Source organism: Paramormyrops kingsleyae, chromosome 20 (genome assembly GCF_048594095.1).
Source record: "Paramormyrops kingsleyae isolate MSU_618 chromosome 20, PKINGS_0.4, whole genome shotgun sequence".
In the NCBI taxonomy this organism is placed as follows: domain Eukaryota; kingdom Metazoa; phylum Chordata; class Actinopteri; order Osteoglossiformes; family Mormyridae; genus Paramormyrops; species Paramormyrops kingsleyae.
In genome coordinates this window covers 8576801-8592516 of record NC_132816.1, presented here as the reverse complement: position 1 = coordinate 8592516, position 15716 = coordinate 8576801, and the positions used below count along the sequence as shown (strand labels likewise).

General features: G+C 40.4%; 1 protein-coding gene across 3 annotated transcripts in view; it reads left to right on the top strand.

The window, feature by feature from the left end:
* The window catches only part of LOC111850791 (protein AF-17), a 66729-nt gene that overhangs the window by 21056 nt on the left and 29957 nt on the right, over positions 1-15716 (top strand). For 2 of the 3 annotated variants that reach the window (XM_023825058.2, XM_023825055.2), the window contains exons 6-9: positions 7918-8011; positions 9340-9393; positions 10451-10564; positions 12350-12439. In XM_023825058.2, coding sequence (XP_023680826.2) covers positions 7918-8011; positions 9340-9393; positions 10451-10564; positions 12350-12439 — 352 coding nt within the window. The remainder of the gene's footprint in view (positions 1-7917; positions 8012-9339; positions 9394-10450; positions 10565-12349; positions 12440-15716) is intronic. The other variant, XM_023825057.2, reaches the window with a different exon arrangement.

The window sequence follows — 15716 nt, the reverse complement described above, 5'->3', positions numbered from 1 at the left end:
TGAAGTTATTGCTGCTAAAGCTGGTTCTACGTTATTGAATCATGGGGTAAACTTCACACATGGGTTCTCCATTTTCTCTTCATTTTTGTTATATAATCATAGGGTGAAATCTCTTGTTTATTGATTTACACCTGAAGTTAGATTTAAATCATTTTAGAACCTGATAAGGACCAGATTATTTTTTATGTCCTGATACGTAAAAACATAGAACTGAAAGAGGGTGAACTTTCTTTTTCACATGACTGTAAATTGTTGACTCCCTTGTCTTTGCCACTGGTGGTTTACATTGGCAGCAAGCTATCAATAAATCTGGAAGTTCCGTCTTTAAAGCAGTATTGCCGATTTCTTAAGCATGACCCACAAGCTCGCTACAGTATGTTGATTTTCATTGAAATTATTATATCTTTCTTTGCTAGTGTTTATTTCTCACAAGTTTGGGTTTTGGTACATTGTACAGAGTGAGTCTGACTTATTAATAATAATAATTGACACTTTTATTAATCCCCGTGGGGAAATTCTTTTTACACCTCCCTCAACTTGCTCTTTGTAGAGTACGCTGTCTGTGAAGGGCAGCCTCCTGTTGGGGCACCCAGGGAGCTGGGGGTTGAGGGTCTTGCTCAAGAACCCGTAAATGTGCTGAGGCTGGGCTTGAACCGGCGACCTTGTGATTACAGGCACACGGCTTAGCCCACTGAGCCACACGCTGTTATCAGTTATTGTTGTTATCAATTATTGTTATCAATGCTTCAGTTTTTTTAGGGACATAGTGATCCGTAACAGGGGGTCTGGCACCCCATACTCCCAGAGCCACCCCCACAGGATTCCCTGAGGGACACGGTCATAACCTTTTCCAAGTCCACAAAAAATGTAGACTGGTTGGGCAAACTCCCATAAACTCTCCAATGTCTTTGTAAGGGTAAAGAGCTGGTCTAGTGCTCCTCAACCAGGACGGACACCACATTGTTCCTCCTGGATTCAAGGTGCGACAAACAGATGGCTCCTTTTCTCCCTGGTAGGCTGAAGAATGTGATCCTTCAGAAGTTGGAACATACTCTACAGTCCCCTTTCTTAAAGACTGGGACCACCACCCCCATCTGCCACTCCAGGGGCACTGTCCCCGACCTCCATGCAAAGATGTCACCCAAGACACCTCAACAATATCCAGAGCCTTCAGGAACTCAGGGCAAATATCTTGCACCCTTAGAGTCTTACCACAAAGGAGTTTTTGAAATATCTCGGTCCGGTCCTAGTGATGGGCAAACCCTTCTCCTCTGTCAGCAGACTTCAGATGGTCCACAAAGTGCTTCTTACACCATCTGACTGTATCCACTTTTGAGGCCAGCAGCATTTCATACCAGCAGGAAATTTCTTCGCCCTTGTAGTCAATGGACGATTTGCCAAATTCTCTTTGAAGCTGACCATCCATAGGGATCAATAAGGAGTTAGTCCCAGCTTTGCAGCTGTAACAGCTGTCATTCTTCTGGGAAGGCTTTGCAAAAAATGTTGGTGTATGTCTGTGGAAAGTTTTATCCATTCATCCAGAAGAACATTTGTGAGGTCAGGCACTGATGTTGGATGTGCCTGGCTCACATTATATTTTAGCCTATTTTAGGGCTCTGTGTGGGCCAGTCAAGCTCTTCCACATCAAACTCGCCAAACTATATCTTTATGAACCTTGGTTTGTGCACTGAGGCACAGTCATGCTGAAACAGAAAAGGGCCTTCACCAAACTGTTCCCACAAAGTTGGAAGCATAGATTTGTCCAAAATGTCTTGGTATGCTGAAGCATTAAGAGTTCCCTTAACTGGAACTAATGGGCCTAGCCCAGCCCCTGAAAAACAACCCAATACCATTATCCTGTTATTATTAGATCATGAGTTTCCAATCCCAGTTTGCATGCTCGCTGTATTGGGTTTGTTTTGTGTGAGTGAGGGTGTGTGTAATAATGAGTCATTAGTTGTCTCTTCATTTTTTGCTTTTTTACTTCCCTTCCTAGAGTCAACATGTAGAGACAGGAACAACAATAAAATGGCCATGGATTATAACTTCAATAAAAATGAAATCTTGTCTGTACAGAAGAAACTAAGAATGTGGGAAAAATAAATTAGCCTTAACATCTAAAATATTGAAACACTCTTGAAACCACTGACTGATTATTGATCTTAGTAGTCCTCTTTCTTGGGGATACTCTTTAGTGTTTCATAAATATCAGTAAATTTGAATTATTTGTTCATTTACCAAGTGTATGTATTTGAACTGAGTTGAAATCTTATCAGTTGTATGTTCAGTTGAAGAACAGGACTGATTTCAAGGAAACATATGCAATACTCAGGTAATTGTGAGTAATACAGCACTCATTTGCTGAATACAGTCATGGAATTGGATGGATCGTGGCTTTTTAAAATTCATTTTATGCTAGCTCTCGTTTTCCTGAGCTTGCAAGTTTTTCCCAAAGCCATATCAAAGTAGGGTGTCCTTGGTGTGCCCTGGGGCCTCATTCTAGTGAGATGTGCTTGGAACAGCCCTCTTGGGATCTGGCCAGGTTGCATTCGGGTGAGATGCCTGAACTGCCTCAGGAGATTCCTTCCCATAGAGGATCTATTTTGAGGTCCCTCCACATGTCTGAGATCCACCATCACAGACAGTGAGCCAGGCATCCCTGTGGAGGAACCCTATGCCTTTTCCTTTGCCTCGTCCTTTGCTGCTGCCCTTATACTCCTCACCTTGTAACTCCCTACAGCTCATGATCATAGATGAGTGTGGGGATGTAGACTGGTAAACCGCAGTGCTCATCCAAAGATTTCCTGCTTCCCCACCATAGACCTCAATTCCCACAAAACTGTAGCCCACGAATCAATTAGCCCATAAATCTAATTTTTATACTTCCTATCATTCATAAAGCAAACTAATATACCCTTCTCATAGATGTTACCATGGATGTCCTTAGAATAGATCAGGGCTGTCAAGCTCCAGTCTTGGAGGGCCGGAGCCCTGTGTAGCATAGTTCTTTCCCTGTTCCTTCACAAGTGACTCAAGAGCTGTGTGGTAATTAGCACAAGGAGTTGAAACGGTGTGTTAAATGAGGGGAAACCCAAACATGTGTAAGGCTCCAGCCCTTCAGGACTGGAGTTTGACACCCCTGGAGTAGATGCTCCACTGTTCCACAGCCAGGTTGGAATCCACATAGTTCCTGTAGTTCCTGTGAAATAAAGTCTGCCTTTAGGAGGACCATACCCTCTGTTTTCCCTGTTAAAAAAATTAGGCCAATCACCCCCATCTGCCAGTCCTTAAGTATTTTACTTGTCTTCCATGCAATATTGAAGATGTATGTCAACCATGTCAGCCTAAAAACCTAATACCGTCAAAATCTTTGAACAGATTTGATTTACCCTGCAGCCTTTCTACTGTGGAGACCTGAGATCACCATAGCAACTTTAACTGCAATGATAAACTCTGATCCACCAGAACTTTCTAACACTGCATCCTTCAACCCCCACCCCTCTTGTAGGCTCTCTAACAGTTTGTTATAACATCTTTAAGGTCACCTCTCTTTCCATGACTTCTCCAAATATGTCTCATGCTTTTTCCTCCTCCTTTGTTGCTGCCTTTCTGATCTGTTCAGAACTGTCAGCTGATAAAGGAGACCCACTGTAGCCCGAAGACCTTCTTTTTGAACATGACAGCTACCCAGGAATCCTACACAGAATGGAAAAGCATGGAACTTGATTTTGGTGTTTTCCAAGTCTGGAAAAGTATGGAAAAATGAAAGAAAGTATGGAAATATTTTGGTTTTTCCAGACTATTGCAAGAAATTGACCTACTATGTATTTCTTCAAAACAATTTACATATTGAACTTCTTAATGAAATCACCATTGTGAGCTGGTTGTCAGAGCTCAAATGTGCACAGTGTGAACATTGTAGAGCAACATCTTAAACCAGGGTTTGTGGGGTGTGCGCTTCATTAATCCACAGTAAAAAACACTGATGCAGGCTACCATTCAATTACAATGCTGGCAATTGGGAAATACAGGTCATCACATGCTATTGGAACTGGATAGCTAAGGATTCCCATTGTGAATGGAAAGCAAAATACAAGGTATTTGTAAAGTCTATCAACATTGCAAGGCGTGGGGTTAGTTGGCATATGACAGGCAGCAATATTGCTGTCTAGTTGTAAAATGGCTTATTGTCCAGGATGGTATCGCTGGGGGCAGGAACTTAACAAATCACCACTGCTAACTCCCCCCCCCCCCCCCCCACCAAATTTGACCAAATTTACAATTTTTTCTCCATTCCCCTGTAGAGTCTGAAAAAGTATGGAATTTTAAAATGGAAAGTGTGTAGGTAGCCTAGCTACCCTAACTACTGGTGGCCAGGGGCGCCATCATAAAAAGCACTCACTGCAATGTCCGAGGGTTTGAATATAGTTCATTCATACTCAATATCCCAGGCTCTATCAGCATTCAGGAGATGTCATTACAGAGGTATGAGTTGACGTCATCCTGCAATTCAGTCAAGCACTCTCTGAAAATCTTTTATGTCTTCCTAGCCCAGAAGATGTCCCTTGGGCTGAATCCAGTTCACCACCAAGTTCTGATCAGCTGATAACTCTGTACTTCTTTTTGCCAGAGTGTGCCAAGTCAGATGACACAACCACACAGTTAATCATTAACGTTTAGTCCTTTGCTCCAGTACCAAGGACTCTTCTTTTGAACAAGGCTTGCATAAGTCCAATAACAGTTCAACACTCATGCTTAAATTCTTTCTAATTATGTCCTCCTGGCTTCTGCATCACTCACTACACTTGGCTTGAAGTCACCCGGTAGGACCCTACAATCCGTAGGAGGTACACATTCGAGTTCCTCATCCACTCTTCCTATGAAGGCCAGGTCACTATCAGCTGTCAGATTTTTTTGCAACCCTCTTATTCATTAGGCAAAATTCCAGAGTAGGAGAGATGTCACTTCCCAGTCTCGGTCCCTAACCTGGTTCTTACGCTGTGCGTGGAGGTAAAGCATCTAAGCAACATCCTTTCTCACCAGCAAGATAACGTTTCATGTTCTCAGAGCCAGTATCCATTGCCAAGGTCTGATCCTTCTGGAGTCTTTCTCTCATGCTTGCTACCAATAGAGCATAGCTACTTGTCCCCACCTTTGACTTTGCAGCTGGTAAGCCCACATGATGGCTGAGGTTACTTGGGTAGCCTAGCCACTTGTTTTTTTTTATGGTGAACACCCTCAACTGGCCTGGCTCCAGCTGTGGGTTCCAGTAACTCTAGTCCAATTAGGGTACTGTGATATTTATCTATACATTTCATATGGGTCTTTGTTAGACCAGTGTTTGTCTGGCTTCTCTCCATGGACCTGTTCCCCAAGGGGGGCCCAGACAGGAACTCAGGCTCCAGGTGACGTTGCTCTGTGGGTTTTTGGAGCATACAAACCCTTCCATCATGCAGATCACAATCTTTGGAGGAAAGTAAAAATGTCGCAAAAGTTGTTTCAGTTTTCTCTGATCATTGTCTCATGCATTTAGGATACTTTACTACTACACGTATGTTGATTTTTCTTTTGTATTTTTTGTTGGCATATGGTAAGTTTTCAGTCATGCTATAAGGAGTAAACTTAATAATTATGTCTTTCACATAAGAATAGATGTCAGTGGCCCTGTGTAGGATTATGCAATGGATGATTCCACAATCAAATCACTAAATCTAAACTAAATTAAACTAAATAGTTAAATCTTAACTATAAGCAGTTTTTGAATATAAAACTGTGTTGTTATCTGTCATAGTTTGTGGTCACCTTATTTAAAAATTTTTTTACTACTCTTATTTTATTGCTTATCCACTTCAGGACATATATAATTGAGCAAGTTTATAATGTTCTGGAGACCTTTCTCCTTAAATGTTATTCCGAAAGCTTTCCTATCCTAAATAGGTTAGCCACAATAAGCCAATGAATTTGTAGTATTTTCTGAAAAAAAAGTATTATTTTCGTTGCACATGAACACTGTCAAGGAGCACCTGTAAAACCCATTTTATTCAGTGTCGGCCTGATTTAATCAGTCTTTATGCAAGTGCAATTCAGTGTAAGTGGTACATCCACTGGGCTAGGGGAAGCGTCCACAGTTTTCCACCTTTCTCACTTTATGGGCTTTAAGACTTGCAAGGGAAGACTGTACTGCCCCCTGCTAAGGGCAGTTATCAGCCACCAGTCGCATCCTATTGGCACACCTACTGGCTGATGCTGAGGAAACCATGGCTACCGCCAGTGTCTGTGGTGCTGACTGCCACCTGCTGGTGCCCAGCGGAGTCCTGATGGCCCGTCACATCACAGCATTTAACATAGATTCCAGCCATCTGCAAGACTGTAGCTTTAGGTGGTGACATTCTGTCCAATCCCTCCAGAGCTCTGGAACTAGGGACATTATTGCCAAGCAGTGCTGCACGATTCCCAATAATCCCTTTCACTGATGCTGGGAGAGAGCGTTGAGCCCTACTGGCTGGAGCGGCTTGGGTCTGGGCTTTCCATGGCTGCCATCATGAAAAACTTAGCATAAAAATGAGGAAGGACACATTATCTATTTCATTATGATGACTTTCCATTTTTTCCTCATTTAGTTTTACTCAACAATTCCTAACCCCAAACAAAACTGATGAAGAAATGGACTTACGATGCAATATGGAGTTTCTCTTCACTGACAAGAACTCGCTTCCATACTATCCCCCAATAGCCGTGTGGCTGACGAGCACAATGCACAAGAATGCATCAGCAGAGAGAGAAAGAAGCAGAAACGCCACGTACATGGGAAGGGAGGCCGTCCTGTACAACGTGACCTGATTGGCAGCCGGTAGAGGGTGATGACCCTCATTTAGTTCTGCACATTCTTGACATGAAGGTCTGCAGTGCGTATAGGCAACGGCACCAAAGAATCTTCTTGATGGAGTCCAGAATGAGTTTACAGTGAGGGGAAGCAAGAGAAAGAAGTATTAGGTTATTCCTCCAAGAAAGACCCAATGAATTGCATGTCCTGATTGCAAAATATTATTATATATCCCATATGCAAATTGTACTTAATGTGTATTATGAATAAACACACACAGGAGTCAATCAATTCACACATCAATCAACATATGTTAATAATATTCATCCAAAACAAAGGTTAATTTTCTCTATGCAGGTATTGTATTCCCTGATTAAGGGATACTTATGTTCCCGAGGCCAGCTGCCATTGCAGACACCTATTTCATTAGTGCAACAAAAGTATATCTTTTTCAATCTTTCCAGGAACACTGTATAGATCATTATCTAGGGTCTCTTTCATTTTGAGACAATAGCACCAAAACTGAAGCAGCAGCACATGGGCAAAGATATGGGCAGGGTCAGACACTTAGTATTGTTAGAATGTTAACTCAAAAATTATTTGATGGTTCTTATTACCACTTCACATAAACATATGGATGAAGATTAACATATGGCGCACCAGATTTAGATGGTGGCAAAGGGAGGATGGTTGCAGAAGATGGATCATTTTCAAACTTCCCAGGATGATTTTGAGACAATCGCACCAAAACTGAAGCAGTGCCAATTGTGGGGAAGTGTCACAGACATGGCAAAGGGAAGAGCCACTACTGGAGAGAGTGTGTAGGGGGTCTAGAGATTGTAGAGTTGGGGGGGATGTGGGTGGAGCAGTAGGGATTAGATAGGGTTGTCATTGCTACAACATCTACTTTTTGTTGGTGCTTTTTTGATTATGTAAGCCCATCATCTTCTATGGATCTGAAATATATATTGACAATTTTTCAAAAGAATTTGTATCAATTTACCAAAGCAATTTGCAGCAAACATTGAGAAGTAACAGTTGAAATGAAGGCCATACTCCTTTCATGTCTCATTTCCTCTTTCTCCTTAATCCAGTGCTCAGATGGCTGGGCTTCTGTGTGAGGAAGAAGGACCAGAAGCCGACAATGTGAAGTACTGTGGCTACTGCAAATACCACTTCAGTAAAATGGTGAGACATATTTACATAAGTGTGGTAGAACATTTTTACCAAGGTACTTGCATGTTTCCTGTTGTCGGGCATAATCTATTTGTATGGCAAGTTGAAGACCATTTTTAAAATTGTCTTCAAATTATCGGAGCAATGTAACTTGAAGAGGTACAGTTGTATTGATATAATGCTTATGTGTATTCGTAATATTGTGTTCATAATTTGATTCCGAACCCTATACAGTTTGCATGACTTTCCTCTGGCAGCCCTAAAACATGATGTTTAAGTGAATTTATGACATTAAATATTCATTAGATCATAACCTTAGGTTAATCCTTTTGACTAGAAATGCAAAAGCAAACCTTACTTGAGGGCTTCAAATATATGTTTGTGTTCTACAAACCATACGTTCCACATAGGTGGCATTTGCTTAGTTAATTCCTTAGGTCCAAATATACCGTTTAGCTCAAAAGCTAAGCAAATAGTTTTTAAATTAAAATATTAACTAATAAAGTAACATCCATTTTCCAACCATTTGTCCTGGTCAGAGTTGTGGGGGTTAAGCTGATCCCAGGCAAAATAAGGCACAAGCGAGAGTTACATGGCACAAGCGAGAGTTACATGGGATTCCACTTAGTTTAACTGCCCGTCCTTGCTCTGCGGCACGGTGGTTCAGGAGGGGGTACTGCTGACTCACACTTAGAGGAATCCCACACTGTCATTGCAGAGAACAGAGCTTGCAATGTATTTTAATACCCAAAACGCTTTTAAGGTTAGTTTTTCCCGGCCTGTCTCTTAAGGTAGATGTTTACCTCACTTTGCGCCAAGTTTAGCAGAAGGCGGAGGCAGAGAATAACAACCTAAAGAATAGCACACTTTTCACATTTTTATAGAGTGTTGGAAAATCCATGTTGTGCATGACAAGGCCTCAGAATTATGAAATTAATTCAAAACTTTTAATAAAGAACCTGAGGTACAGCAGGTACTCCCTAAGCAAAAGTAATGTAAGGTAAGTGAGCACATGGTTCCCTAGTGTCTGCTGAAGTCTTTAAACCCAATAACATTCCCCCATGCATGCAACAAACAGGAGTACACCAAGGAGTTCCACAATAAGCTGTGAGCGCATTAAGCTAGTCAGTTAATTTTCTATTTAGGCACTATTTTGAAATAGCATTTGTAACACGTGGAGATGTGTGGTGGACTGAAGATCCCCGTGTCTCTGTAGATTTACTGTATTAGGTTGCAGTCCATCGGTGGGGTTTATACAAGCAGCTGCAGGGAAAAGGCTTCTAGTATCATCGAGGGCTTTAGCCACCCCGCTTGTCATCTGTTTGCTCCTCTTCCCTCAGGAAAAAAATGACAGGACTGCAAGGTTTAAAAAAGGTTTATCCTTGTACAGCCAGGTTGGTGAACTCTGACTCTTCTTGAATAAGTGTGGCACACAACACAAGACCTCACTGTTAATATTACCGCCTTCAGTATTTGTGTATATTGTATTACATTTATATACACACACCACACTAATTGCCTATTGCGCTATTTGTCTACTTGTTGCTGCACCGATACTCTTGGACACCAAATTGTGTGCTTTGTACATCGTAATGTTCATTTTGTACATTTTATTGCTTACTTGTATTTGTTTTATTGCTGATGGGTTAACCCTATACCACCATTGTACTAGGCTTCGAGATTCATTCCAGTTTCATTCTCTTTACTTTGTGTTTTGCAGAATCACAATAAATCTTATTTTACATAAAAGTAAATCTCACAATTTTTTATGATTAATTACAGCTAGCATTAAAGCTTGTATTGATATACATTTACACGTTCAATCCCCAAATTAATGTGGAATGATCACAATGGGAGTATATTTTAACATTTGTTTAATGGCATGACTACAACTTATAATTTACAGATTATTAATTTTGGACAGAAATGCTACTTACAAGTATACACAAGCTGAATTTCAAAGCTTACGAAAAGGCTAGATGAACAGACAGTAATGAATGCCTTTATCAGTATTACATGAGTCAAATAAAGCAGTTGTTTGGACAGTTTCTTCAAATCATTAAGTATAGTAGCCCTGCTCAGTTTTTTTAAGTGAAAAATTCTCAGGCTCTCTGAGTATACAGTATATGCACTGTAGTCTCACAAATGCCAGGTTATATTGTTTGGAGTTTCTATATTCTGCCATTGTGTGAGTTTCCCCTACAAGTCTCAGTTTGCTTTCTCAAACAAAGCATATACAGTTCAGGTGGATACCTGTCTTCTAATGATTTGTAGTGTATGCCATTTGATATCTGGACTGCTGTCAATGACCTGTGGCCTCTTTGAATGGCTTCCCTGTATCAGATAAGCAGTTGTGGAAAATGGGAGAATGAATCTTGGCCTTTTCTAAAGACACTTAGGAACTTCAGTTATAGTCTTCATTCAGACTCCTTCTTTGTGCCCTGATTACAGAAGAAGATGCGACCTGCAGCCGGGAATTCAAGCAGTTCATTCTGCCACACTAGAAGAACCTCCATAACCACCATCCCGGAGAAGCATGGTTCCCACCATCATCGGCAGAAGAGGGTGAGTGATGAATCGGTATATGGAATTCTGTGTTCAAGATGAAAATTAACTGCGTCATCATTTGAAGACCCCATAGTTGTAAACCCTATGCTTAGAAACTGCAAAAACAGGAATTCTGTTTGTATTGCCTTCCTCATTTTAGCAGGCTTTCTATTATGAAGCACCACTGTGGGTGCCACTGTAGCCTCAGACACCCAGGGCTGTAGATACAGTCCCTATCCTTGACTATGTATGAAATTTGCATGTTTTCCTACATTGTCATTTGTTTCCTCTGAGTTCTTCATTTAGTTTCGGTGTGAGTGTGAGCCCTCCAATGGACAGGCAATCACTTTTATTGTACAACACATGAACCTAATTTTCCATGGCCAAAAAAGGTAATCTGGATATGAGAAAGAATTTACAATTAATTCAATTCATGAGTTTTATCATTTTTAAATTAAGAGTTCGATATAGCAAATTGAGTGCACATCTTAGGGATTGTATTTTGTAGATCCATTAAATTGTGTCCACAAGATCGCACCAAAAAATAAATAAATAAATTAATTAATAAATTAAGAACTGTCCCTCTGGAACTCCGTAAATACCATTAGTGTATTATTTGTTGCAATTCTTACACTAATGTCACAGAAAATGTTTGGCATAGTGCAAATGAGAAATTAATAGAATATAAATATTTAGATATAAAAAATCAATAATATAAAAGATATTTTAAAACATGGACATTAAAGCATGCACAAAGAAATACAGGTAACCACCTAATTGGTGGGGAAAGATTATGCAGGTAACAAGGCTGTTTGGGGAATACAGTACTGTTGATTCTGATGACCCACTTTCTGGTTTCTATTCCTTTTGAAAACAAAGTAAAGTGAAGAGGAACAGTTCATTTTCTTAGAGTAAATAGAAAGGAGATAATGAAAGTTAAAGAACATAATGAAAAGAAATTAAAAGATGGGACTACAGCTAAATGTGAAGAAAACCAAGGTTATTGCTACAGAAATGGCAGAATAAATCTCTAGCCCCCTACACACTGTCTCCACCACTCCAAATTTTTTTTATTAAAAGCTAAACTTTGCATGTCCCGATAAATTCCGGTTCACCAAATCTGCGGGTGTAGCAGTCATTTCACGTGCCACCAAATGACGCTTCTGTTTTGGGTTGATTTGTCTTGAAGTGAAATAGGCCCCAGATCGTCACCTATCTAAAGTTTCTGGGAGGTTTGAAAATGATCCATCGAATACTTTTAGGGCTACTGTATTCACCAGGTTAATTGTCTTCTGCAGTCACCCTTTCCTTCCTTTGCAGCCACTTAGCACTTATGCTTCAATTTTGATGCTATTTGTATTGATACATCTAGTACATCTTCATCCATTTAATGTTTTTGTGATGTGGTAACAAGATTTAACAAATACTTCACGAGTCATCATGTTCACAAGGCCAAGGGTCTTCTGCAGTCACCTTTCCCTTTGTTGTGACTAAGTGGCATTGCTCCAATTTGGTGCGATTTGTCTCAAAATTTAATCAGTCCGCCATCAGTCTGAAAAAGACTCTTCAAATTTTTTACTAACTAGATCAAGTGTCAAAACTGCCCCTTTCTTTGCTTATTAACTAAAAAGAAGCTAAACCGTAAAAGGAAATTTTTTTTTTTAAATAGTATTAAAATAAAAACTAATTGAAAAAATGGAACTCAAATTACCTTGCCTGTGATTAATACTATAGGATATATCTTGTATATGACATGCAACTACCTGAATGTGTTATGTTACACCAACAGTATATGTCTTTTAGAGCCACAAGGAGAAACTGAGACAGAAGGAGCGTCACAAGAGGCCACCTCCAAGCAGCTTGAACTCCTCCTTGTCTAGCTCTACAGGCAAGGTCAGTTCCTGCCCATGGTCCATGCTGTCATGCTTCATCTCCACCTTTTCACCCTGGTCTCTTTCCTCCTGCTGTGTCCCTTCACAGTCCAGCTCTCCCACTTGTTGATGAATGATTTTCCAGTACTTTTAGATTTATTAAGTTACTAAATGGTGCCCTGGCTCATTGTTGTGTAGTAGAATGGGTCATGGGCAGCATTGTAGATGTTGGGTTTGATTCCTGCCCCCATGTGGAATTTGTATCTTCTGAGTATTCTGGTTTTCTTTTACATTCCAAAAACATACACTTGATATGGTGTCTCTAAATTTCTCATAGTATGTGATTGCATGTGTGAGAGTGCATGTGCTCTGTGATGGACTGATGTCCCATCCAGAGAGTCACCTTCCCTGTGCCCTGTGATGGATTGGTATTCCATCCAGGGCGTCCCCTACCTTGTGACCTATGATGGACTGGTTTCCTGTCCAGAGTGTCCTCTGTGTTTTGCCCTGTGATGGACTGGCATCCCATCCAGAATGTCCCCTGCTTTATGCCCTGTTTTTCTTGGATTAAGCTGCAGGCTCTTTCAGGCATGTAATGGATGAGTGGTATGGTAGGTGGGTGGATAGTATAGATTAACAAATTAATTGTAGAGAGCTTTCTTCATTTAGGAGAGTGTTTGACCTTTTCTGAATGAAAGAACTTGAGAACTGGTCATAACCATATTTAGAGTTACCAGCATAGTGGCCCATTATCTAATCTCACCTCAATGTACAGTAGGATTGCATGGGACAAAGTATTGGTACATGTGACAAAGTTCATGGTAAGTCTGCTTAGAAGTGTAATTAAAAGTGCCCCAGAAGTATTTTGCTGATGCAACACAATAGATTCATGGGATACACACATACACACATACACACACACACACGCAGATTTTCATTAGCAAAAACCATTGGATATTATGCAGTATATAGTAATGTTATTTTAACCAACTTTCAGATTTGTTAAGCATTGTTTTGAAATGAGACATGATGAAATTTAAGTTTTAATGTTGTTTATATCCCTTTAATGAGCTGAGACTTACACCCTGGGGATGGCGTGCGGCCCAGGGGGTTAGGTCTCGGTGCCCGTGATCAGAGGTTTGCCAGGTCAAATCCTGTGTACAGCAGAGTGATGTCACTGTTAGGCCCTTGCGCATGGTCCGTAACCCTGACTGCTCCAGCTGCTGTCTGATCCTACTTTTTTAGCTGAACGTTGCTTGGATAAGAGCATTTGCTAAATAAGTAAGAACGCAGTTAAGCTTTACACAGGATTAGAAGGAAGATTTAAGCTAAACAGTCTGTAGCCGATACTCCAGTTGCTTTCCCTACCTCTTTACCCCTTTTCTTAAAGCCAGTATGGCGGCCCTTTGTCTTGCCTTTCTCTGTCACAGTGTGTTCAACTCAAAACCCCAATAAAGTCTTTGTTCCATTCTCCCATCCCTGTGTTATGTGGATCTCTTTGCCATTCCAACCAAAACAAATCTTATGAAATAATAATTCACAGAATTATAATTCACAAAAGAATTCCAACATTTCAAAACTTACATAATAATCAATACTGTTTTGTAGTATAGAATAGGTAATTAGAAAATATGTATTTAGATTCTATTGCTTTGTTGATGGTTATATATGAAATGATGTAGATCTCTCTCTCTAGATAATTATATATAAAGGCGCTTTCCCACCACATTTCAGGTACCTGGGCTGTGTGCAATTCATGGCCACTTACGTGTGTCACATAAAAACTTAGGAACTCAAACCTTTATCTTAAATAAACATGTGAGACAGAATACGTTCATATGTTAAATGGTTTATATACAGCCTGCAACATTTTTAAAAACTCATTAGAGAAGTGGGCAGGGCTCTGCTACTTTTTTTTCTGCTAACCTTGAAAACTGTTAGCAGACCAATTAGTGTCCACTAAATTTTGTTTCACTAACTGCAAATCCACTAATATTTTTTCGCAGGTAAAGTGAATAACGTTTAAAGGGTCCAAAACATTTGTAAATCCTAAAATCACACATATTTGTTCCGGTCTGTTGTGAGCGTGTCTGCAACTGTCTGTTTGGCATGTTGTTGGCTGACTACGTGTAAACACAAGATGTGATTGGTTGATAACTTGTTTTAGTTAATTTAGTCTGGGCTAAAAGTAAGTGAACAAAGATAAAGTCCATGTATCCTGACCTAAATAGAGCACTGGGGCCTGTATCACGAAGCTGGATTACTTGCTTAGCTGCATAACTTGTCGGATTTCAGGTACCCTAGTTTAAATGGACTTTATTTTGATTGGACTTTAAAGTAACCCAGACTACCTTAAGTACCACAAGTTATCCAGTTAAGCAAGAATCCCTGCTTCAGCCCCTGGTTATTGATGTAGCTATAGACCAATAAAGCGCTGAGACCCTCCTTCTCGTTCTGGGTAAACGGCACCATGATTGTAGTCCTCAAGTAGCTTCACCGAGAGCACAAAGTGAGCAAGATCCAATCGCAGATTAGGACTTCAACAAATATAGTTTTACCTCACAAACGGAATATCACTGAAAGAAAATTTACTCCAGAGGTTCCACAGAATCCAATCCCCAATTGGGTAAGTGCTAAATATCCTTAGAGAAGAATGGATAAGGGGGGCTGATGGCAAACTATTCATGACTTAAACCAATAAATACACATTTATTTGGGGGGGGCTAAAAAACATTTTAGGCCTAACAATGCCCCTGACTTCAGTCCTCTGAAACTAAATTGCTAAACAGGTTAACACCAAACCAAAGCTAAATTCATACAATAAAAGTTAGCAGTTAGTGGCTAAAGCTAGCTTCTGCTAAATTTATTTTAGTGGTTTATTGGTTCAACGTTATGAAATTAAACTTTGGAGAGTACAGAACTATGTAATGTTATTCCCCCTCCAGGCTTAACCCAGAAGCCATTTCACTGAACAGCCACTAAGTATAAGGCCACAGTAGATTAAACACAGACTTCCAACTTTGTCCCTAGGATATAGACATCAACACCACTCTCAGTGCCATTTAATTTTTGTTCTTAACATAAACACAAACAAAACACAAACATCTCAAACAACCACCCTTCTGGGACTTCCACATAGAGGAGTGTCTAAAGGAGGGGGGGGGCAATCTTATCCACAAAGGGCCGGTGTGTGTGCGGATTTTCACTGCAACTCCCTAATTAGATTACTAATTCGAGGGCTGATTGGCTGAAGTCCTCACACCTGGGTTTGAACAGCTGACCTGAAGGTTATCCCAGAA